The sequence below is a fragment of the Tasmannia lanceolata genome, unplaced genomic scaffold (genome assembly GCF_043159265.1).
Source record: "Tasmannia lanceolata isolate RefF3 unplaced genomic scaffold, GAP_Taslan_0.1 ptg000021l, whole genome shotgun sequence".
Lineage (NCBI taxonomy): Eukaryota > Viridiplantae > Streptophyta > Magnoliopsida > Canellales > Winteraceae > Tasmannia > Tasmannia lanceolata.
In genome coordinates, this window is record NW_027518698.1 from 13,081,933 (window position 1) to 13,107,503 (window position 25,571).

The 25,571-nt window shown below is 39.8% G+C and overlaps 1 protein-coding gene across 1 annotated transcript in view; it reads left to right on the top strand.

Moving 5' to 3' along the window:
• Positions 1-25,571, top strand: part of VPS54 — a 114,626-nt gene that overhangs the window by 18,937 nt on the left and 70,118 nt on the right. The window contains exons 4-5 of the mRNA XM_077365554.1: positions 20,694-20,811; positions 22,213-22,287. Coding sequence (XP_077221669.1) covers positions 20,694-20,811; positions 22,213-22,287 — 193 coding nt within the window. The remainder of the gene's footprint in view (positions 1-20,693; positions 20,812-22,212; positions 22,288-25,571) is intronic.

Here is a 25,571-nt window from a genome sequence, read left to right on the forward strand (position 1 = left end):
TATAGCTGCGTATATACCCCTTTCCCCCTTCTTTGCAACTCCTAAACCCCAAACCCACCTCCAACCTCTAGAAATTGACAACCTTTCTTCCTCAACCTAGCAACCACCCAAAAACCTTCCAACCCCATCAATTCGATTACAAAACTCAGCTACCCAAAACAATACCCCTCACCACAAGCCTTAACCCTAACCTGAAACCCAAACCCTCTTCCTTCCTCTATTCCTCTTCTCTCCGTCCCCTAATTTCTTCTTCTTCTCCCTCTATTCTTCTATTCTTCCCTCTCTTCTCCTCTTCTCCTATTCTTCTTCTACTTCTCTCTAAATTCTTCTCTTCTACTTCTAATTTTCTCTTCGTCTTCTCTTTTTCTCCCCTTTCTTTCTTGTTCTACTTGACAGGATTTTCATTCTAGGCAGCCCTAAATAGTAAGTTATTTTTTACCGAAGGGTTTCCTATGAGATAGCTTTCTAGAATATCCACTTGCCTTTGGCCGGACTTAGCATTTCTTTACTTAAGTTATGCTTACTGGGTAACCTACAGTAGTAGGTAACGGGTCAAAAGAAAATAAATGAAGGCAAGTTGCTTTCCCTTTCATTAACTGCCTTATTGCTACCCCTTTATTTTTCCCTCTTCTCAGTTACGTGACATCAATCGCGTGGCTGAGATTATTAATTGAAGAAAAAAGAAGTGTTATATTCTCACCCCCCCCGCCTTTCCGCGGACACCCCTTTCCATTTAGGAAAGGCCAATTTACCCCCGCTTCCATTTAGGAAGTTCGATTTTACCCCGCCCTTTTACCTATAGACATTCCAAAAAAATCAGAACTTTCTCTCTCCTCTCTCCAAGTATTTTCTCTCTCTTCATTCGGGCTACTTCCGCTCAAAATTGGGTTTCGCCATCAACACAAAAGTAGAGTCTATCCAGCATATTTTCCGTAGCCAGCAGCGAGTGTAAGACTACAACAACCAACTTTTGGCATTCGTCGATTTTGGTCCGAACCTCAATCCAGGCTATCCGACAGCTCGATTAGAGCTTCGCGACAAGCATTGTGTTCCTTTCGACATGACAGACAAATCAAACTGTTGATTTCAGTTTTCGACACCGATCCTTATGGCTCCACCATTTGTTTCATATTTTGATGGGTACGAAGAAAGCTATTGGCAGGGCCACACTTACAATAGTTATTATGAGGATGCATATCTACAATGAATCTATTCTTTTGATGCATATTATGTGTACTACGACTATGATGACAGAGCGCCCATCTACCAAGCCCGAGAAACTGTGAGAGGACAAGCTCACATTATTAGAGACACATGGAGGCGAAGCGCCGTCACTTAGGCGAACCTCCACTTTGTCGATGGGAGGAGGTTCATGAGATGTTACTCTATGCTTATGCGAAAGTAGCTCTTTATCAGTACGAGCTGAGGATAGTACGCGAAGGGGCAGCTCGCCGTGAACAAGAAGTCGCAGCCCGCCGTGAGAGAAAAGCTACAGCCCGTGGTGCATGAGAAGCCGAAAATGCAGCAGCCACCAGATATCAAGAGTGTCGCATGCGTGAGTAGGATTTGCAGAGCCACTTCACTACTTTTTCCCTCGTTACCACTTGATGATATTATTGAGGAATCATATGCTAGTGTTGATGAGATCATTATAGTTAAGTCCTTGATTATGTCAGATACTGAGTCTATGATGGCAGATACTTAGTCAGAGATGTCCGATATAGAGCCAAAGCGTCCAATGATTGTTGAGGGCGATGTCGACGAGCATGACGATTCAGAAATTTCCCCAGCACCGGTTGTCGAGCATCAAGAGAGATAGCTTGACATTTCCACAGTTGAGACAGTTATTGTGGCAGAGCCATGTGAGGCTGATTCTTTGACAGAGTCGACCGAGCACCGTCATGTGTCAGAGGTGAGTGACCTAACTGATGATCCATTACCTGAGACGGATGATCGAGAGCATATTGTTGAGGATTGCCCTATCTTTGAGCCGATTGATCAGATTGTCAATCTTTGTACTGACACAAAGGAACATGTTATGTAGTTTGATCAGGAGGTTATAGCATTTGCAGAGATGGGTTCAGCTGGGCCAGATGAGACTACAAAGGAGCGTATTATTGAAATTTTTTGCCGAGGCTTGCTAGAGATTCACCTTGTAGAGCAGGGATTGATGCTACCCATGGCCATCACTCCAGTACAGGAGGAGTACGTTGCTATATTCCCTGCCGCATTACTTGTCAGGAGAGGTTCATTTCTTTATAGTTCAACATGGATGATGTCTTCTATATCACTACTTCGCGTTCCATGCCACTTTCACAGACATCACGATTGAATCTTTAGCTCTAATACCAAATTTGATGTAGGACCGAGAAGGGGAATAGAAAAAAGAGGAGAAAGAAGAAGAAGAAGAAGAAGAAGAAAAGATTATGAGTAGAAGAGAAGAATTTAGGGAGAAGTAGAAGAAGAATAGGTGAAGAGAAGAGGAATAGAGGAAGGAGAAGAAACCTGTAGAGGGGAGAAGCCAATCAATTCAATTAATCATCCAAAAGTTCTTAATTCTTAATACAATGAGGCCTATATATAGGCAATGGGATGGAGATAAAATTCCATGGAAAATAAAATCCCTAAATCTAAATAACATGGAAAATAAAATCCTAGAAACTAAATAACATAGAGATAAATCCTAATGGGCAAATATGCCATTTATTGGCCTATTATCTGCATCACTCTCTTCCTCGGAAAATCGCTTCAGAAGCTAAGTTCTTCTTGCTTCCCAATTTAGGGGAAGCCCATAGGCTTCTTACGCGTTTCCTCTTAATTAAAAGCATGGTTTTAAATTTCGGCAGAAACATTTTGTTTCTGCCGAAATATTTTGGTTTCGGCCACGACCGAAACGAAATTGAAGTCGTTTCTTTACAAGATTTCTTGAAATTTCACTGAAATTCCGAAATTTTGCCTAAATGTCGTTTTTAGCCTTTTTTAGAAATTTTCCACCGAAATTTTAAAAGAGTCCACCAAAATGTTATAATTCCCATTGAAATTTATGAAATATTCATCGGAATAGCCAAAATTTCCACTAAAATCGCCGAAATTTACACCGAAATTTTAGACATTTCGGTTGAAATAATAATAATAATAAAAAAAAAACAAAATCATAATCATATTTTTACATGATTTTGGCCGAAATTTCGGCCCGAAACCTAAATTTAAAACCTCGATTAAAAGTACGCTTCCGATTGAGGTGATTATTTCTTCCCAAAACAATATTATATCATTTCCTAAAAATTGTAATTCTAATTAGTCACGAAGTCTTATTTTCTTCTTGTAATACTTACATATATTAATCCTTCCTCCCTAACCTACTACAATCCTACTTTTTCTAAGCACGTACTTGTTTGCTTCCAATGAGGCTAATTATATGCGTGGTTTTAAATTTCGGTTTCGGAATGCATTTCAGTCCTCACTGAAACGGAATTTTGGGCCGAAATTTTGAAATTTTGGGCCGAAATTTTGAAATTTCGGCCGAAATCCAATGAAGTCAAGTTAATGTATATTTTATCTCTTATGGAATTTCGGCCGAAATTACTGAAATTTCGGTAATTTCGGCGGAAATTTCTGGAAAATATTCAATAATTATCTAAAATCTAGATTTTTGGGTGAAAATCCCTAAAATTTTCGACAAAATTTCGGGATAAGAAATTTTGAAATTTCGGCTGAAATAAACTACCATTTCAGGTATTACCGAGGTTTCGGTCTCGAATCGGACTGAAATTTCGGATTTCGGTCGAAATTTAAAACCATGCTTACATGTTTTCTGTTGACTTTCAATGACACTTCCCACATATTTTCTTTTTAACCTTTTTAGAGCTTTTCATTTCCCATATATTCTCTATTCTGGACCCCTCGCCGCTTCCCGCATCTCTTCTCGCACTTGTTTACCACCCTGACAACTATGGGCGTGATCCTCGAAGATGATTAATTTCAGTCTAATTAGGTCTAGTTTCTCAAAGCAAATAGTAGCTGAGATGTCGGAGTATTTGTTTGATGGAGCCTTCAAGACTCACTAAAAATCTGTTTCATGCAACACTGACTTGTATTTAGTAAGATTTGGTGCTGCATCACGACCTTTTACCACCTCCAAAGAGAGACTTGTCAATGAACCTTTCTTCTAGTAGAGCATACTTGGTCAGTAATTCCTCAAACTTCTTATCTAGCTGAATTATAGCTACAGGGTTTGAAAGATGAAAAAAAATAGAGGAATAATTTCCTTCTATCATATGAAAAATAGGTGTCTGGCATAAAAATTTGATTCCGGCGTTGACTCACACGTATACATTTGCTGTTAAACATAGTTTTCTGAAGTTTAGCATTCCAATGTGAAAGTAGCAAGATATGATCATAGCAATCTATATAATTCATAGCTGTTTCACACTTTCACATGCTAAAACATGAAGGACTTCCCTACTCTATTGAAGCATTGCAAATTGCAGAAAATGATCTGAATTTGAATAAGGAGTTACATCTAACATATATTTTGCTAAGTATCTGAGTTCGAATAAAGGAGTTACATCATCTAACATATATTTTTCCAAGTTTAATACACAACTACTGCACAGGTTTTGGGATATGAAGTTCTCAAAAAACCTACATTGGTCATGCCATGTAATATTATACATTGAAAACCTATCGTGATATAATAATGAATCACACCATCCCACCCCATATTCGAGTATATTATTAAGTTGCAGAATACTAGCTGTGGTTGTAAAGTCTGCAGGAAACAGAATAGAAACATGTGGACACGAACTTCAATTGATGCTATTATCGGGTTCAAGTTATGTTATTTAGGTGTGAATAATGGTATAAGGATAATATTATATAGACAAATTTATAATTGTATTATTTGATTACATTTATGTTATCTAATATCAACATATATTATTGGATACATTATTTAGGTAATAATAACATAAATCAGGAAAATTTACCTAACTAATTAAAACCAAGGTTTTAAATCTCGGTTTCTGTTTCGGTTTCGGTACGAAATCTTGTAAAAATTTCACTGAAATTTCCGAAACGTTGCACCGAAATTTCACCGAAATTTTGTACTTCACCGAAACGTTTACCGAAACGAAACATTTCGGCCGAAATTTCCGAAACGTTTCGGCGAAGTTTGGTACTTTTCCGACTCACTGTGAATTTTGTTTCGTTTTCCACCGAAACTGAAATATTTCGGCCGAAACAAAACGTTTCGGCCGAAAATTAAAACCATGATTAAAACATAAATTAGGGGTTGAGCCTCTAGCTCAACTGGTTAAGGCTTTGGTTTTCAACATGTAGGTCGGAGGTTCAATCCTATCTTACTTTTCAAAAAAAATAAAAATCGGAACATAAATTATGTAGATTTACCAAAATAAGATATTTTTGTAAATTAGGCATATTTTTAGGTAAATCAACCTAGATTAGGTATGATTAACTCATGCTATTTATTTATAAGTACCTTGTATTATTCAAAAATTTCTTCTTATAAATTATTATTAATTTATGTTTTATATGATATATTAAAGTGTTTTGACCGTTGGCTTATATAGTTGTTTATCTTATGGATGGAATGTTCTTTTGGCGTGGAGCAAAATCATGTGGGTTGCCTCGTGATGGCCAACAAGATCAATGGCCTTGATTAGACGTACATATCTATCCCCATGCGGCATTAAAAAATTGATCATCAGCATTGATTCATGACCTTTGATTTTTTGTGTAATTTATCTTATTGATGAAATGCCTGTTTGACATGGGACTAAAACCATGTGCTTATGTAATGATGGCCTTCAAAATCAACAATTTCTTTTATACATGGACGTCATTGTGTGGGATCCAAAGAGCAATTGTCAGCATTGATCTAAAGTCGTTGAATTTTTTTAGTTCTTTTATCTTACTGAGGGAATGCTCATTCGGCTTGGAACCAAAACCATTCGAGCCATCACCTCATGATATCCAACAAGATCAACAGTCTTGATTCCTCAAAATGTAATTAAAATGGTAAAATCATTCTTATGCCTATTCAATAACTTATAAATGTAAATATTTTAACAAGGACTATATTGAATCCTTTAATTATTCTTTAACACTTTAACCTAAAACCATAACCCCCCCTCTCCCTTTTGGAAAATGGTAGCCAATTTTATTGCAAATAAAGAAGACTGAGATGGTCGATACACTGAAATGAGAAACTTAAGGGAACGGAACTAATCCCTTCTAAAAGAAGATAAAGTCAAGGCGGAAGAGAGCCAAACATTTGTTTATTCACTTCCCCTTGTGTCTCTCTGCGGGTGAGTCCATTAACCATTTGTTTATTCACTGTAAAGTTACAAGAGAGGTTTGGGGCCTCATTTTATCGCGCTTTGGTGTGTGTTGGGTTTTTCCCAACTCCATCTTTGATTTGATTAAAAGGTGGGAGCTGTGTCCGTGTAAAAAGAAAGGGAAAGTGCTTTGGAAGATTTGTCTTCTAGCCACTTGGTGGGTTATTTGGAAAGAAAGGAATTCTAGGGTGTTTGAAGGGGTGTCTAAAACCCCCTATTGGTTGTATGTAAAGAACATAGTTGCTTGTATTCTGTGGGCTAGAAGTCTTCCTCTCTTTAGGTTCGTTTCAGCTTTTGATCTTTGGGAAGGGTGGCGGATTACTTGTAATGAAGGAGGGAGGAAAGTTCAAATATCACAACAATGGGAAGCACCTACGACTAATATGGTAAAAATGAATTTTGATGGATCGAGCTTAGGTAATCTCGGTCCAGCAGGTATTGGCGGCTTGTGCAGAGATTCAGAGAGTGCGGTTCTGTGGGCCTTTTCGGGGCCCATTGGTTTCTCGGATTCAAATGAGGCGGAAGTAAGAGCCGCATACTGTGGGATAAAGCATCTGGAAAGTGGGTCTTATGATAAGGTCATCGTGGAGGGCGACTCTTCAAATGTTATTTCTTGGCTTTCGGGACTTGCAGCTCCTCCCTGGAGGTTCTTATCTTTAATTGAGGAAATCTCTGATCTAGTGTTAGGTTCCTCTATTATTTTTAAGCATGTAAGGAGGTATGCTAATAGTGAAGCAGACTCTCTAGCGAGAGCGGGTGTGAATAGGTTAGAATTGGAGTGGTTTGACTTCCTTCCTCCTTGATTTTGTTTTATTTTTTGATCGCCTAATCTTTATGGACCATCTCGGTTATGTATATTAATATATTTAATGTTGCCATTTCAAAAAAAAAGAAAAGAGAGAGCCAAACAGCACCAAAGCTTCCTTAGTCATACCATCTCTAGCTAGACTATCTGCCACCTTGTTGGCAGAGCGGCGAACATGCGGAAACACCACAGAAGAAGATCCCATCCAATCCAACGTCTCATGGAACAACCTATCAAATCTCCAAGGAGGCTTCCATGATCCATTAAGCCATCAGATCAAATTCAATGAGTCCCCTTCTACCACCACATTATCTAGGCCATCTCTCGCCAACAACTTCAAGCCTTGATGAACTGCGTGCACCCCTGCTTCCGTAGCATCCGCCAACCCTAAAAACCACAGACTTTTATGTTAAAACCAGTAAAAACCTAACCTCTTTGATTAGGCTTTGATTATTCTTTAAGAATTAGCCTAAACTAAAGGCTTCATAAAATTCCTAATGAGGCTCTATCCCATCTTGACGAAACAGACATCCTGACAAGGAAAATCAATGATCCCTGTTCTTGCCAAAACATGAAATGAGCCTTAAAGTTCAAGAGCCTAAGAGCATCTGATCAAGGTGATCTCAACATCATTTGGATGCCCTTATTTTGTCTATTTAGATTAACGGATTTGATCACATAAACATGGTTGCAAAATTTTGATTTTAAAAAAGTATCATGGCCATTGCTTCTTGTATAAGGTGGAGATTAACTGGGATCAAGATCGTCGATCTTGTAGAGCATCATGAGGCGACTCGAATGGTCTTGATCCATCCTGAACAAACATCTTAAGCTGTGATCAAGGACAAAGGAAATCAATGGTCTTTGTTTTTAGTAGAACCCGGAATTAGGCTTAATGGATTCAGGGCCTAGGATCATCCGATCAGGGTGATCTCAATGCCGTTGGGCTGGCCTTATTGTGTTTGTTCTGATCAAGACCGTTGATCTTATAGAGAATCGCGAGATGCATGAAGGGCCTTGAGCCGCTCCTGAAAGGGCATCCCATGTGTACAATCAAGGTCATGGGAAATCAACCGACCCTATTCTTGGCAGAGCATGAATGAGGTTTGATGGATCAAGGGCCTAGGATGATCCAATCAAGTTTAGCTCAGCCTGGGGGGAAGGAGCAACAAACAACCCAACCCCACTGAAATAAAAAATACAAGAAAAAATACTAAAAACTACGAAGTAGACATTGCACACCAAGTCCTCCATTTCCCTCTAAGTCTTGAAGGTCTACATGAAAAGATGTCTAAATCTCCAAGGGGGCATACTCTATACGAAGCCACCAAATAGTGTTGAGCGAATCACCTTCCACCCATGACTTAAAAACACTAATTGGGGGAATACGCCTAACTTAATTGCATATTGCGCAAACTTTTGCCTTTGCAGTGTCACAATTCCCACTAAGGCTTTCATAGGATAGAATAACATGGGAGAGTGGAGAAAACTCCCCCATGAAAGTGAGAATAAAAAGAAAGTACAAACACATCTTATCCGTGTAAATTTCTTCTTTATGTTGTATTAATCTGTCTTCATATTGTAGTACTTCATTACAATGTACTTTCTTTATGGAATTAATGAAAGAAGTGATTTTCAACATTTTTGTTATTTCCTATAGAATGAACCCTATTGGGTCCAAACATTTAAGATATCACATGCCACTTGGGCTTCGATGTTGTTAAACCATTATGTGGTTATGTGATGGTTTATAAGTGCATCTATTCTTATTTTAGTACTTTTTGAATTTTCATCTTAAATCTTCATCATTTGCATATGTTATTTTGAATGGCATATTTGTTATTTTCATTTGCATATGTTTCCATGTCTTCATGTGATTTTACATTATTTCCATCGAAAATTCCAGTCGCAACTGAAAGGTTTCAGTTTTTGTGGTGATCAAAATGCGTATCGAAATCGAAACATTGAAGCTTGGTCCACCCAAATGGTCATGAACAAATGTAGGAAGCATCTCTTGTTCCCAAAAGTGAGTTAAAAAGAAGTCTTCATTCTTGGTCCAGAGCGATATACAATTTCTCTTCACCTTATATCTGTAAGGATAATGTGTATTTTGACCAAGGTTTCAAACATCGGTTTTGGCATGGACTTCAGTCCCTATGGAAGTGGAAGTACATCGTGGCGGTTCCTGGAAGTACATTAAAATCTTGTAAATTTGTACTAATCATGGAAGTCCTTGCAAATGATGGAGATTTAAGATGAAACTTATAAACCATCACATAAACACACTTATAAACCATCACATAAGCAAAAAAGCTATCCATAATTATTTAACGACATCAAACACCTAGTGACATGCGTGAGAGTGCATGTTTGGAATAGTAAGATTCATTCTAAACATAAAATGTTATACAATCACATAAATATATGGTTCAAAGAAACAAAATGTATGAAAAGGCAACTCCATTCATAAATTCCATACACACAATACAACAACAATAAAAATGTGAAATCGTGCCAATCCATAGATCTGCAACCCATTCTTCATTTTATAAAAAAATTCGTCTGGAAATATATATTTTTGTCCTTTTAATAAAATATTTGTAATATTTAATTATTTTTCCTATGTTTAAAACCTTGAGAAAAGGTGTAACGCATCGAAGTAATTTTCTATTTTTTTTTAAAAATTTGACAGAAATTTTCATTGATACCGTGAGAGGTACATTGGGGACCAGATGTCCCATCTAGAAGCATGACTAGAAGCGTACTTCTAAACCATGAAGAAAAAGCAAAATAGAAAAGATCAGGATGGATAGTATCAAACAACATCTTTCCCACTTTAACTCCCCTTCTTCACCACACTTCATTGCCTATCATTTCTAACACGAACCAAAACACTCCTCCTCAAAAAGAACTAAATCTCCCACATAAACATCCGCTAGAAAGCTTCCAGGAAAAATGCCTGGCTAGGCGAAAGACCGTTGTCTCTCAAGCCAATAAGGGACTCTATCATGCATCCCACCTGGAAGGCACTGAAACCCACCATATGAACCAATAAGACAGAAAAACATTAAGACAACGCGCCATCAGAAAATACTACAGACCTCCTTCACAAACCATCAGAAGATAAAGAAGCTACTAGGCAAAAGTGTCTTCGCAAGCAAAAGACCAAGGTCTCTCCAGCCATCGATGGTCGAAAAAGTTTGATCCCACCTAGAGAACTTTAAAGCAAATCTTCAGGATTTGTGATGAGGAAAACATACAGACAATGCCAAACCTCCTAATTAAAACTAACTTAAGACCCCAGATTATAGAAAGATACCACTAAACACTGTCGCATTGAAACTTCTAAAAGAATCATTAAACCTCCTAAATAACTCTCTATACCTATGTCACAAATGTCGTTCTCGGGAATTTCTATGCAAGGGAAAATCTCGGGATATATTAATTTTTATTAATTTTTTCGGGTTTATATCGGGAAATAAATTGTAAAATTAAAATTATTTAAAAAAATATATAAAAATATTAAATTTAAGAAAAAATATCGTAAATATATCGGGATGATATCGTGATATTATCGGGATATTTTATGATAAAAAAGAAAATCTCGCTATATTTTTAAAATCTCGGGATTTTGTCGTTTTATCAAAATCTCGTGATAAAAACGCTATATTTTGAAAATATCGGAGATATTTGTGACATAGCTCTATACTAGAGGCAGAGAACAGACACTCCTTCAACTCAGAATCCATTAGCGAGAACCTTCCAATCCTAAAAACCATGAAAATGACTCTTCATTATCCCACCAAGAACTTTTATCCAAAAGACAGATATGGCCAGAGAGCAGCAAGACAAAACACAAAAGACCTAACCCAAATATATTTACAAAACAAAAAAGGGGGGATAACTTTTTAATTACTAGGGTCAGAAGACCAACCATTTTCCTGACCCTGACTTTTGTTTTCTTCCACTTCCTTGCATTTTTCCTCTGCTGGTTGGTCTTCTAGTCTTGTCCCGAAGACATCCCCTATTGCCAAGTGTTGGAATATGTAACTTGCCTAAGGGCATTTAGGACTTTGTACATTCCTTTATGTTTTAGTATAAAGATATGAGTCAGGGGGAGATAACCCTCACTCATTTTATTTTCTCTGTATAAACTTTCGTCTAACATGGTATCAGAGCCTTGGGGTTGTCTGATCCCTAGGGTTCTCTAGCAGCTTCCATCTTCTCCGTCACTCCCCCTGCCCCGAAACCCAACTCCGGGCCAAGTTTCATCGGAGGCAGACCGGCATGCCATCTTTTTCCTCCCGAGGAGGAGTCGTTCTGTCCGAGCCGAAGGCACAGGCCCTACCTCCCGCCCGCCACGCCTCTCTTCCCCTGCGCAAAGCTCCTGGTCCTGTACCCCCGCGCGCAGCAACCCCCCACACATTTTCTACCCAGCTTGCACCCCTCAAAATTTTCCAGGAAAATATTTTCTTCCCAGCTTGGAGAACTTTTTCCAAGACAGAGGATTTGCAGCCCCCCCAAAATTTTCCAGGAAAATATTTTCTGTCCAGGTTGGAAAACTTTTTCCAGGACCGAGGATTTGCACCCCCCAAAAATTTTCTAACCCCCCCCAACAAAATCACTTTCCCGGAAATAAGTTTCCAGGGCTGTGTTTCGTCTCGCACCAGAATTTTTTTTGCCAGCCCCCAATTCCTAGGTCTGCTGGTAAGCCTCACACCCCACATCTTTTTTCCGCCTCTTCCTTTCATCCCTTGGTAAACCCCACCACTCTTTTCTCCCTGTTATTATGTGTTAGATCTTCATCTCTTACCCTACTTTGATTCTTGTTTGTCTTTGCGGCTCCCCTCTGTGTCTCATGGCTTCCCTCTTGTCAAGCTTCGTCGATGCCCGTCATTCTTGGAGCCGCGTCTAGCTTTCTTGGCCTATCCTAGTTTGCCCACCTATTCTGTTATCTCCTGTTATTCGTCTTGGTTTGGTTTGTCTGTTTCTTTCTTGCTTGTTGTTATGGAGGAGGTGCTTGACAATCCTTCCACAGGAGTGGCTCCTGGTGTTCGTCTGACACCCTCTTTGGCGTCTTCTTCGTCATCATCTCTCTCTGTGGATGGATCATTCCCACATATCACTACTGTTAAGTTGGATGGGGCAAACTATGTTACTTGGAAAGCAGCCGGCGAGAAGTATCTTATTGCCCGTGGGAAAGCCCATGTCATTCGTCGTGATCCTCCTCCTACGACGGATCCCACCTTTGATCGATGGGAACATGAGGATGCTCTTGTTTGCACCCTTCTGTGGTAGAGTATGGCCCCTCACGTCTCTGGGCCCTTGATGCTTCTGCCTACTGCGAAACGGATATGGGATCAGGTTACTCTTCTTTACTCTGGCGTGGCAAACATTAGTCGGATCTGCTCTACCTATTCTGAGTGGGTGCGTTTCCGCCGTGATGATCTTCCTCTTGCCACCCATTACAGCCAATTCGTTGGCCTCTGTCAGCAGCTTGATGTTTACATGCCACTTACCACGGATCTCACAGAGGCTGCCCGTCAGAGGGATCAGATCCGTGTTGTGCAGTACCTTGAGAGTTTGGGTCCAGCGTACATGCATCTTCGTCAGCAGATTATCGGTTCTGGCGCTATTCCTTCCCTTACTGAGGTTTCCGCGTCCAACAGTGCTCTCCTGGTGATCCAGTGATATCTGTTCCTATTAATGGTTCTGCTCTCGCGACCTATAATGGCAGTACTCGCCCGCCTCGTGATGGAGCCTCCTCTGGTCGTGGCCGTGGTCGTACCGGCCGTGATGGTGGTCGTTCTGGTGGTGGTCGTGGCCGTTCTTTTTGCACTCACTGTCAGCGCGAGGGACATTATATTGACCATTGCTATACCTTGCATCCTGAGCTTCGTCAGGCACGCTCGGCTCACATGGGTGCTACTACTGCTTCGGTTTCAGATTGCGCTCCCTCTGCTTCTGTTCCTGCACCAGCTGATTCCACCTATACATTATCCCGTGCCGATTATGAGGAGTTCCAGCGTCTGCGGCTCAGTTCTCGTCCTCCCTCTGCAGGTTTCGCCCAGCCAGGTAGTTCACCCACTACCCTTCTATCTAGCTCAGGGTCATATTTCATTGACGGGCATCTAATCACCTGACTGGTAACTCTTCTCAGCTTCATTCTTTTCGCTCTTTCTCATCTCCCTCTCAGTCTATCACCCTTGCTGATGGGTCCACTACACCTATCACTGGTGTTGGTCATATCTCCCCTCATCCTGCTCTTACCTTATCTTCTGTTTTATGTGTCCCAAAATCACCATTTAATTTACTTTCAGTTAGCCAAATTACTAAATCTCTTCATTGTTCTGTCTCATTTTTCCCATCTTACTGTTTGTTTCAGGATCTCTCGACTGGGAAGACGATTGGAACGGGTCGTGAGGTAGATGGACTCTATCGTCTTGACTGCCGGCCGCCTACTGTCTTACATAGCTCTGTGGATACATTTCAGTAGCATTGTCGCCTGGGGCATCCTTCACTTCAGCGGCTGCAGTAGACTTCTCTGGTTCCCGGACCTTTTTCTAGTTTTCAGTGCGAGTCCTGTGAACTCGGGAAGCACCGTCGTGTGTCGTTTCCGTCCCGGATCATTAGTCGAGTGTCTAGTCCATTTGAATTAGTCCATTCTGATGTATGGGGACCCTCTAGGGTCGCGTCTAGTACTGGCTTTCAGTATTTTATTGTGTTTATTGATGACTTCTCACGCATGACCTGGGTATATTTACTTAAGAGTCGATCCGACGTGTTCTTTGCTTTTCGCACATTTCATTCTGAAATTAAGAATCAATATAATTGCAATATTAAATGTCTTCGTACTGACAATACTAGAGAATATTTTTCTGATACTAATGGCTTTCAATCCTATCTCTCCCAACATGGGATTTTACATCAGTCTTCATGTGCGTACACCTCTCAACAGAATGGTGTTGCTGAGAGGAAACTTCGTTATTTGCTTGAAGTAGGTCGCACTCTTCTTTTTCAGATGAGTGTTCCTAAGGCATACTGGAGTGATGCCCTTCTCACGGCGTGTTTCTTAGCAAATCGCCTTCCTTCCTCTGTCTTAGAGGGTGCCTCTTCTTTCGAGATTTTATCTCCTCGTAAGGAACAGTTTCCTCTGACACCTCGTGTGTTTGGATGTGTTTGTTTTGTTCATCACCTTGGACCTGGCCGTGACAAACTCGATCCTCGGTCTGAGCGTTGTGTCTTTCTGGGGTATTCCCGTACGCAGAAAGGCTATCGTTGCTATAGCCCTCGTCTGCGTCGCTGGTTTGTCTCAGCCGATGTTACGTTCTTTGAGTCTGAGGCATTCTTCCAACATGGCGCGGCATCTTTCACCCCTTCTCTCGAGTCAGAGGTCTCGCTTCCGTTACCGGATCTACCTGCTTCTCTTCCGTCATCTCCTATTTCCGTGCGGCCAGCTTTTGCAGCTTCTACTTCTTCTGCCACGTTGGAGAAGCCAGCTCCACCTAAAATTACACAGCAGTAGCAGCGACGCCAAGTTACAGATAGGTCTCTTCTACCTTCTCTCGCACAATCATCTTCTGAGCCGATGATCCCTCTCTCCCGCTCTCAGGTATCTTCTCTTCCGCCTTCCTCTGTTGTTTCTGATTCTCCTATTGCATCTCGTACGAGATCCCGTTCCACTGCACATCCTATTTCGAATTTTGTTTCTTATGATAAGCTCACCAGTACCTTCCAGAGCTTTGTTTCCTCCTTGTCTTCTATCCCTTTACCACACTCAGTGGCTGAGGCTCTTGACCATCCTGGCTGGCGTGATGCTATGAACCTAGAAATGGGCTCTCTTCATAGTAATGATACATGGCATCTGGTTTTCCTACCCGCTGGTGCCCGTCCTGTTGGTTGTCGGTGGGTTTTCTCTATCAAATACCTCCCTGATGGTACTGTCGAGCGCTTAAAAGCACGGTTAGTCGCGAAAGGATACACTCAGACATTTGGTGTTGACTACACTGAGACATTCAGTCCCGTTGCGAAAATTCCCTCTGTCCGTGTGTTCCTGTCTCTTGCTGTTAATCATAGCTGGCCCCTTCATCAGCTGGATGTGAAGAATGCCTTCCTCCATGGCGACCTAACTGAGGAGGTGTATATGGAGCAACCACCAGGGTTTGTTGCTCAGGGGGAGACTTCCTCCTACGTGTGTCGCCTACGCAAGTCACTATATGGCCTTAAACAATCTCCGCGTGCGTGGTTTGGGAGATTCAGTGAGGCAGTCATGCGCTTTGGCTTGAAACAATGCGCAGTAGATCACTCAGTCTTCAGTGATCACTCTTCAGCTGGGTGTATTTTGTTGATAGTTTATGTGGATGACATAATCATCACAGGGAGCAATTCACAAGGTATACAACGTTTGAAAACCTTCTTGCAAAAGGAATTCTCTACTAAGGATTTGGGTCAGCTCAGGTATTTCTTGGGGATAGAGGTTGCTCGTTCCTCTAGAGGCTTGTTCCTATCACAGAGAAAGTATGTCTTGGACTTGCTAAAAGAAACAGGCAATCTTGGAGTTAAACCAGCTTCTGCACCCATGGATCCTAATGTAAAACTCGTTCCAGAAGAAGGAGAGTTGTTGGAGGATCCTGGCAGGTATCGCAGGCTTGTCGGTAAACTTATATATCTCACGGTTACTCGGCCAGATATTTCATATGCTGTTGGAGTTGTCAGTCAGTATATGAGCTCTCCACGTACTTCTCACTGGGCTGCGGTGACACAGATTCTTAAGTATTTGAAAGGGGCTCCAGGGAAGGGATTGATGTTCAAAAGACATGGCCATATGAAAGTTGAAGGCTTCTCTGATTCAGATTGGGCTGGATCCCTAGCAGATAGACGGTCCACCACTGGGTATTGTACATTTGTAGGTGGCAATCTTGTTTCATGGAAGAGTAAGAAGCAGGATGTTATAGCTAAGTCCAGTGCAGAGGCTGAATACAGAGCAATGGCACAGACAAGCACAGAACTTATTTGGCTACGTTCACTTCTTCCTGAAATTGGCTTCATTTCATCTTCTCCTTCGCAGCTTTATTGCGACAACAAAGCTGCGATATACATTGCCAACAATCCAGTCTTCCATGAGCGCACCAAGCATATTGAAGTGGATTGTCATTTTATCCGTCAAAGAATCCAGAAAAGAGAGATTTGCACTGTGTTTACTCGGTCAGGGGACCAATTAGCTGATATGTTTACAAAGTCCTTAAATAAGTCAAAATTGAATGATATATGTAACAAACTAGGAATGTATGATATCTACATTTCAGCTTGAGGGGGAGTGTTGGAATGTGTAACTTGCTTAAGGGCATTTAGGACTTTGTACATTCCTTTATGTTTTAGTATAAAGATATGAGTCAGGGGGAGATAACCCTAACTCATTTTATTTTCTCTGTCTAAACTTTCGTCTAACACCAGGAAATCGACCATCCGCTGTGCTGACATCCTCCTCAGCTCGACAGAGCATAGATTTCTCCAAAGCACTTACCTTAACCCCCTCTCTCGCCCTTTGTTTACCTAGCGCTGCCTCCTTTCCTCTCTCTCTTATTCTAAGGCCTTCTTAAAATACGGAAGCTTGTATTTTGGGGTAGAGATTTCTTTGACATTTCTCTTTCATGTTAGAAGGAAGAACTCTTCTGCATTCTTTCTGGCATATGCCTTGAATTGCTTCCAATCCTTCTTTAGGATTTCCATTTCTATTTCCCTTGGTGTTGGAGGTCCTTCGACTTTAGATTGTTTTTTACTTTCATCTGCTGAATCCTCCCATCCAATCTTCCTTTTCCCTTTTCTGTCCTCTCTATTATCTTTACCTGATGAGTTGAGGTTTTCCATATGTCTTTGAATCACTGAAGGAAATTTTTTTCTTCTTCTTTCCTGTTTTTTGGCGACCCTGAAGCGTCCTTTTTAAAGATGGATATACCTCCTTTAGTGGCCCGAAGCGACGGTGGTTTGTAGTAATGATCTAAGAAGCACGGGTACATTCCGGAGGTCTACGCACCCGTGTCGGGTGCGTATCGGGTGCGGGTGCTCTTGGGTACTCAAACAACAGACAAAACGAAAATCCAGTTTGGGGGTTTGGGTACGTATCGGGTGCGCACCCGGTTCGAATTAAATCGAAAATTACAGATTTACAATAGAGGGGCTGTCCCAATTAACAAAAGGTATCTAATATGTGTGTTTATATATATATATATATATATATATATATATATATATATATATATATATATATATATATGTGTGTGTGTGTGTGTCCTGTAATTAAAATCCTAACAACTTAGAAGTAATATTAGATTTTGGTTAAGTAATATTAGATTTTGGTGATGTTATTGTTATTTGAATGTTCTCCAATTAAACTGTTTGAATTCTTTAACAGCATATTTAATTTTTATAAATATATAATAAAATATATTATGTTTAGCGTACCCCAACGTACCTATATCTTATTTAAAAAAAAAATCACGTATCCACGTACCTGTATCGTGTCGTACCCACACCCCGTATCCGTATCCGTGCTTCATTGGTAATGATTATTCCTCTCGAGTTGGATGCCACCTCTCGAGAAGGAAACTTCTCCTTTACGACAACTTTTCGAATTCCGCACAGAAGTGACACGTATCCTTCGGTAGTGACGCATGCCCGCCTTGGCCCTATTAAGTTTCCCAATTATCTTTTTAGAGCTCTCATTAGATTTCTTTGAGCTCATCAAAATTCCTGATTGTATATCCTTTCCTTTCCTTGAACAGTTTCTGATAACCTTCGTTTGGAAGCCACTTATTCTGGATATTAATGCTCTCTGAAAATCCTTTTGATAGGATTTTCCTGCTTTTCTTTTTTGACTCATCGTACGAGTCCCTGATTCCTGCGGTTCGATCCGTGACACTCAGTTTGGTTCAAATTCAAAACGTTGGTACAACGGCTCTTTTTCCTCTCTTACTCCTTTTCCTGGAAAAGCTTTTCCTTTGCTCTCTCGGATTGATTTTTTCTTTGGCAATGGCATGCCTGTACTGTGCTTATCTTCCTTCTCTTGAAGAATACTGGAAATTCCTTCTTTGTTTAATGGGCACTGGTTTTCATTAGTTATCGTCTTTTCTTCTACCTCCTCAGTATTTATCAAGAAGCTTCTTGAACCTACCTTAAGGCGGATGAAAGGAATCTGGTATTTCCATTCCGAGGATAAAACTTTAGCAGAGGCATAATTCATGCAATGATCGTGATTGCCCATCAAGTGAACTTCAATTACCTGCCCAAAATACTTCCCCAAGGCCTCAATTGTTGAGGGGGTCCATGCGTGTAGCGGGATATCATAGAATCTGATCCATCTGGCTTTCATAGTAGAGGTGAACATTGGGTTCCAGGGTTTCAACGAAGAGAGGAAATCACCAAAGACGCTGTTTCCTCTGTCAAGGATCCGATTTGCTTGGGATTCCGACTCAAAGTTGAAGAGGACTAATAATGGGCCAATGTGAAAAGGTTTTGGTAATTGAGGCATATTCCAAAGACTTCTGGCCCTTAACCATACCTCTTCTAGGCTCCATTTACTGTTGGTCATTGAACCCACCAAGCATCTTCTGAGAGCCAATGTTTGATCTTCAACCTGCTTCATCAAGATTCTGATTTCCGGTGGGCCTCTGCAGAATTCGATCTTATGGATCAAATCCCCGAAACTCCTTTGGGACTCCTTCCTTGTTCCTTCCTTACGATTCATCAGACACCTCTGACATAGGCTGTGACTTCCAAAATTTCTATACCCACAACTTGGGCATTTCCAATCTGACTGGTGTGAGGAGGTGGTCCTACGATTCCTCTTCCCCCATGATCCGGAACTTCTTCTAACACCTTCCTGATAGTTTCGAGCGAGTGACTCCCTCACACCCTTATTTTCCGAGGCTAGATACAAATAGGGATGTTGCAACTTAGGCACTGAACGAGTAACTAGCCCTAAGCGCTGAGCCTCTCTGAAGAAAAACCTCATCCTCCACTGATCTAAATGGATACTTTTGATCATCTAAATGTGAGACATCAGGAGTATCTGAACACAAGGCTTGCTAGTCATGTGCAAGTCCATCCAAGTGAGAGGCATGTTCTTGCCATGCACTAGTCCGCCAAGTCTCACTACCCAACTGTCCAAGGCATATATCTATGTCATGAACTGTAATAGCTAAAGTCACCTGGAGGCGAAGTCAAGTGTAGCCACTCTGTGCTCCTCCAAGCCTACTAAGGTCCACAAGTCATTCAATTGAAATGGCTGAAACAATGCCTTCCCACTCCCTGAAACATAAGCGGAGAACGTGGTGCGATGTTTGTCGACTGAAAATCGACAGCGCACACTCAAAGCCACATGCGTCTCTCTCTCTCTCTCTCTACGTGGCTCTCTAAATTTCTTCCTCTCTCTAAAAATGGCTGCAACAATTTTCATTTTGTCTTCCACAAAACCCCTCAAAAAATGAATGACTGCTCTTCTTCCGCTTAGAAAATTTCCAAAACCCTCCTTGTAATGCTTCGGTTCTACCAAACCCTCCTCATTTCCTCTCTCCGTTGCAAGAAGACAGCACGATCCAATTTGTTTTCCTTCTCTTTCCCTTCTCTGGGTTCAATCATACCCTACTACTATCCGAATGGGAACTGATTCTCGAGGGTTATATCTGTGAAGAGATTAGATTGGTTGCAGATTTATCCATTGACTATTGGAATCCCTTGCAGTTTTTCACCAGCTTCATTAGCAGAATGGGTTGTCCTTTAATTTTCTAATTTGCCTCTCATGTTTTTCTTTTTTAACTTCAGAAAATGATTCAATGCAAGATAGAGTTAGACAAGTGAAACTCTAGGAAGGCTTCATGCATGATACTTTGGATTTAGCAAAATTGTGGACTCCGAAAGGGTGTTTCATAGACTTGACCCAAGGTTATTCTATATGGAAAGAGGCAAATCACCGTTCAAAAAAAAAAAAAAAGAGGAAAGAGGCAAACCAATTTCAACCATTTTGATACTATTGGTTTAATTTCATTGGATCTAATTTTCCATAATTTGTTGAGGAAATATAATCATATTTAATTTGTTCAAACTACAAACAGGTTCTTGATTTCTAATTATAACAAATATTTTACTGGACGGTGTTTATGGAACTTGCTAGCATAGCCCTTCTTGTGCTTGTATGAGATGAGGTGAGAATGTTTGAAATTTCTAATTCCCAATTGCAATTTGACCCAAGTCATTTAATTACTGTTGCTTACCATTGTGATGCTTTTGTGAAGTTCTCAAATCTTTTCTTTTCAATCCTGGTTCAGTGACTTCAGTCATTTGATATGCTCACCCTTATTTTTATCTCAAAATTATGGTGTCATGCATTCCTTGTGTTAACTTTTATTTTACTAATTTTACCAATGAATGCACCTCCATATTTTACTTAGACATATTGACCTATATATTTTGTGAAATATGTGAATTGTAAGATGTCTAGCTGGCAGATTAACTTGTTAAATTCATTCTTGTAGCATTCTTTCAGCAGAGTTCATGCGCGCATCTATACACGATGCCAATAGTGTGGATTCTGTTATTATGTCGAAACTGAAGGCAAGGGGTGCCAATGTCATCTTTGGAGAAGAGGATGAAGTGAGTATGGTTGTTACTGTTGAAACTTTTAAGTATTGGCATATATCTTTCAAACTGCTATTATATTGCTGCGATCTAGTACATTATCCCTCTATTAACCTATTTTGATTACCTTGCGCGGAACATTTTTTGAATTATCGCAATGTGTTAACTTATTATTTTGTATATGCGTTGGGTAGTATGTTGAGGATATTATACCTGGATGCTTCCATACTAATGCAAAGGATATGAAGAAATCCAAACAAGTAGCAATGGTAAACAAGAAGAAAATATAACTTATACTTTATATAATTGTTTGTACATCATTAGAAGAAAGTATCATGCTTACGAATAGTAACTTGAATAATGAAAAAGTGTCTCTAGTATCTACACATGGAATTTCAATATAAAAATACCAAGACTCACTAATTTTTATGTTACCAAAACTACTAACTTTAGACCCCTTCGCTAATCCCAAACAACTTGATAAACTTTAATTGCAGCACTTATAGAAACTCAATTCCATTAATTTGTTGACTTAAAAAGCCCAAACATTCCTAATATTGGATTTCAATTCACGGGTTTTAATGTACCTTTTGGCATAGTTATGATTTTTTGTTGATTTATTATTGTTTTGCTGCTCGTTTTCTAAATGGAGCAGCAAGAAAACGAGCAGCAAGTTCATGGTCTATGATTCCTTTCTAGATAATTTGGATTATATTTATTGTTATTTACTTGTTTGTTCTTTGAGTGAACATTTGATTGTTTATTTTTTCTTTGAGGATTCCAAGCAATCAAATTGTATCATACATATTTTCTGGAAGGGAAATGATATTGGCCATAGTTTTAAAACTCCCCTGCGACTCCCCCTGAGTCGGCTCACTTTCCTTGGCCTCATTCCGTGTTGTGCCACATCCACGCTCCGCGTTTTGCCCTACAAAGTCAATAAAAACTCTTTTGACTCTCCCGAATTATGACCGCGCCAACCGAGTATCCAGCCGCGTTAATCAAGTACTCCACTGCGTCGTGCCGAGTCGACTTGGATTTTCTTCGGCCGCGTTCCGCGTCGCATCCGCATTTTTAAACACTGATATTAGCACAACCATGTTTTGTTATTTGCACGGTCCTAGCTTGTCTTTTCTTCTTTTCTTTTATATTGGCTTGTGAGAGCTTTCTGGAACTGTAATAACCTCTTGACAGCTTTTTAAATACTAAAAGACAAGCTAGGACCGTGCAAATAACAAACATGGTTGTGCTGATATCATTTCCCTTTCTGGAATATGGTTACTGTTTTCTGTACCATTTTATTTTATTTTGTAGCTTGTTTAATTTTCCTGCTCACACTGCATGTGTTTCCCGACTTCTGAAATATTCATAGCTATGTAAGTTTTGGATTGTGACTAGCAGTTTATTTTTTTGTAGGTTAAATTAGATGAAGAAGAAAGTGCTGCTTTTCGAGATCGCCTTCTCCCACTTATCATTGGGTTGCTAAGAACAGTGAGTTCTCTGCTGGACATAATTTGCAAGTCTCATGCTCACTACATTGTCATCATGATTAAGTCATGCATTTCGATGAAAACACAATCTTTACGTATCTAAGTGGTTTTTTTTTTTGAATCTCAAGTGGTTCAAATCTCCAGTGTCAAGTTTAGTAACAGTGATTCATACATACTGTGACTAGGTCATGATTTGTGCGTTATATAGATTTCCAAATTTTGTGCAATTTTTTTTTATCATCATTATTCATTCACTAGAAAGTTCCATAACGATTATAAAATATCAAAACTGATATGTTATCAGCTTTACAGTGGGACATTTACTTTTATATTTAGTACCTTATTTGCTATTAAATGACCTGCATTGTCTGATGGAATATTTTTTGCATGAAGTAATTTAGGGGATCTGTATATGAAATTTCTGGTATGGATCCTGAAAAAAGCCTTGAAACTTTCATTTTCAGTTTTAGGCTGATGCAAACTTAGTTTTGGAAATGCACCTACATTTAAGACAACATTGTGAGAGAATTTCCATGAAGCAACCATTCAAAAAGAAATAGAGAAAGAATTGACTTGCAGCAGAAAAGGACCCACTATAGAAGGACAACAAGGGCTTGTTATAATCAATCTGGTTGCACAGTTCATAGTAAGGAGTGACACATAAGGTAGCATGTACTATTTAAAATCCTCCCTGCATCAATTGTCTACATACCCCAGTAGACTTCCTTTTACATTGGATGAGTTCTTGTCCGAGTCCAAATTTTGCCCTTCAAAGTCAATTAGAGCTCCTTTGACTTACCTGAGTTAATGAAAAATCGACCATATCAATCATTGACTTGCTCAATTTGAGTCGGAAGAGCTCTCGTCCTAGTATGATTTTTGAAATACTGGATTCTGTGGCCTATAGAATGTTCCACATGTACCGTTGACACCACAGGAATAGGGTAAATTCTTTTTGTTTTCATTATATTTATTGTCTATTATGATAAAAGTCCATCGCATAATCGTATTTTGTCATTAGTCATGATTGAATAATTTTTAAGCCAACATGACCATCTTGGTCCTCGGGCTTTGGCCACCTTAAAAAAAATCATTGCCATTATATATATATATATATATATATATATATATATATATATATATGTGTGTATATGTATATGTATATATACATATGTGGGCCCATGTGTGTGTGTGTGTGTGTGTGTGTGTCTAGTCTGCCAAAGAAACACTTTTCTAGCCCGTCGGCCAAAAAAACAGTGGGGGCCCACCTTGTTTGGGTGATGCAAACCATTCATTTGATGGACCCTGACATAGATAGGGTGTGCCTAAAAAATCAGCTCCATAGGATCATGCCAACCCTACGATTTGTCGAGCTTAAAATGGACGGCTCTAAACCTGCACAAATCTGTCCATTTTTAGCTCCACAAATCTAAGGGTTAGGATGATTCTATGGAGCTGATTTTTTGGGTACGCCCTATCTATGTCCGGGCCTTTTAAATGAATGCTTTGGATCATTCAAACAATGTGGGCCCATGTGTTTTTAGCCGACAAACTAGAAAACCTTTTCTAGTCGGCCGACTTGGGAAAACTGTTTCTGAGCTCGAGCTCAGAAATAGTGTGAGCCCACATTTTTGGGGTGATCCAAAGCATTCATTTGAAAGGCCGTTACATAGATAGGGTGTCCACAAAAATTCAGGTGGTTAGGATCATCCTAACCCTTCCATTTGTGGAGGGAAAAATGGGCAGATTTGTGGAGAATCACTATCTGTCCCTTTTGCCCTCTACTTTTGGATGGGTTAGGATGATCCTATGGACCTGATTGTTGGTACACACCCTATCTATGTAAGGGCCTTTCAAATGAATGCTTTGGATCACCCAAAAAATGTGGGCCTAAATGAGTTTTTGATGCTCGAGCTTATTTTTGGGGTGATCCAAAGCATTCATTTGAAAGTCCCTTAGATAGATAGGCTGTCCACAAAAAATCAGGTGGTCTCGAGCTCAGAAACAGTGTGGGCCCACATTTTTTGGGCAATCCAAAGCATTCATTTGAAAGGCCCTTACATAGATAGGGTGTCCACAAAAAATCAGGTGGTTAGGATCATCCTAACCCTTCCATTTGTGGAGGGAAAATGGGCAGATTTGTGGAGAATCAGTATCTGCCTATTTTGCCCTCCACTTTTGTATGGGTTAGGATGATCCTATGGACCTAATTTTTGGTACACACCCTATCTATGTAAGGGCCTTTCAAATGAATGCTTTGGATCTTACTTTTGTAACCCCAACTTCTTATTTCCACATTCTTCATCCATTCTCCTTTCCTATCTTAGTTTTTCTCTTCTTTCTATGCATCTTGGCTGATTACCTCAAAATATTATTTTCGTTTTTTATATTAACATGGTATTGAGTCAAGCTTCACAAGTGCCCTGCTCTGATTTCCTTAGTTCACTTCTTGAAAAACCCTAGATTTGAACTATCCTTCTCTTCCATGCTATTTGAACTATCCTTCGTCTTTTATATGTTGCTTAGTTATTTGGCTTTGGTTGAGATTTTTTGTTAACAAACTAGATATAACTAAAGAGGCAAAGGAAAATAGAACCAAGAGAAAGACAGGCTTCAAGTCAAGGCCTGAAACAAAATGAAAAAGACATTAATAAGAATAGCTTTGGAGCAGGCTCACAAAATGAAAGAAAAAGAAAAAAAAAGAAACTAAGTAGCTGTCATGAAATGCCAATATACATCATTTGTACAATTAACACCAAAGGCTGATGATCTTACAGCAGCTCATTCGTTTCCCCGAGGCTAATTCATAGATTTAAATTAGAACTATCGTCTTATGACATTTGTCGTATGTTCCTTATGTTTATATACTGACTTGGAACTCTTACTTGACATTATCATTTTGTGAATTGTGGAGCCTCCTTTGTTGAGTCATTTGATATGTGTATGTCATTTTACATCCCACCCTTTCCTTTCTCCTGCATAGTTTTCCTGTACCATATTCTTTTAAAGGTGTTCATATTTCATGTTGTAGATGACATTGTGGGCACTAAGCAGCAGATAAAATTGTGAAATAGATACTCATATCTGTGACGCTCCATTTTGACAGTCTATTTGGTAACTATGTAGATGATGATGATGAATTTTCCCTGCATCCATGGAGGAATAAATGGTTGGAACCATTCAAAAAAAAAAAATGATTGGAGAAGCGACAAGCTTTTTTCTTTTTTTTTTAATGGTTGCTTCTTATAGACGTGGAACATCATCTTTCACCATCAAATATGGTTC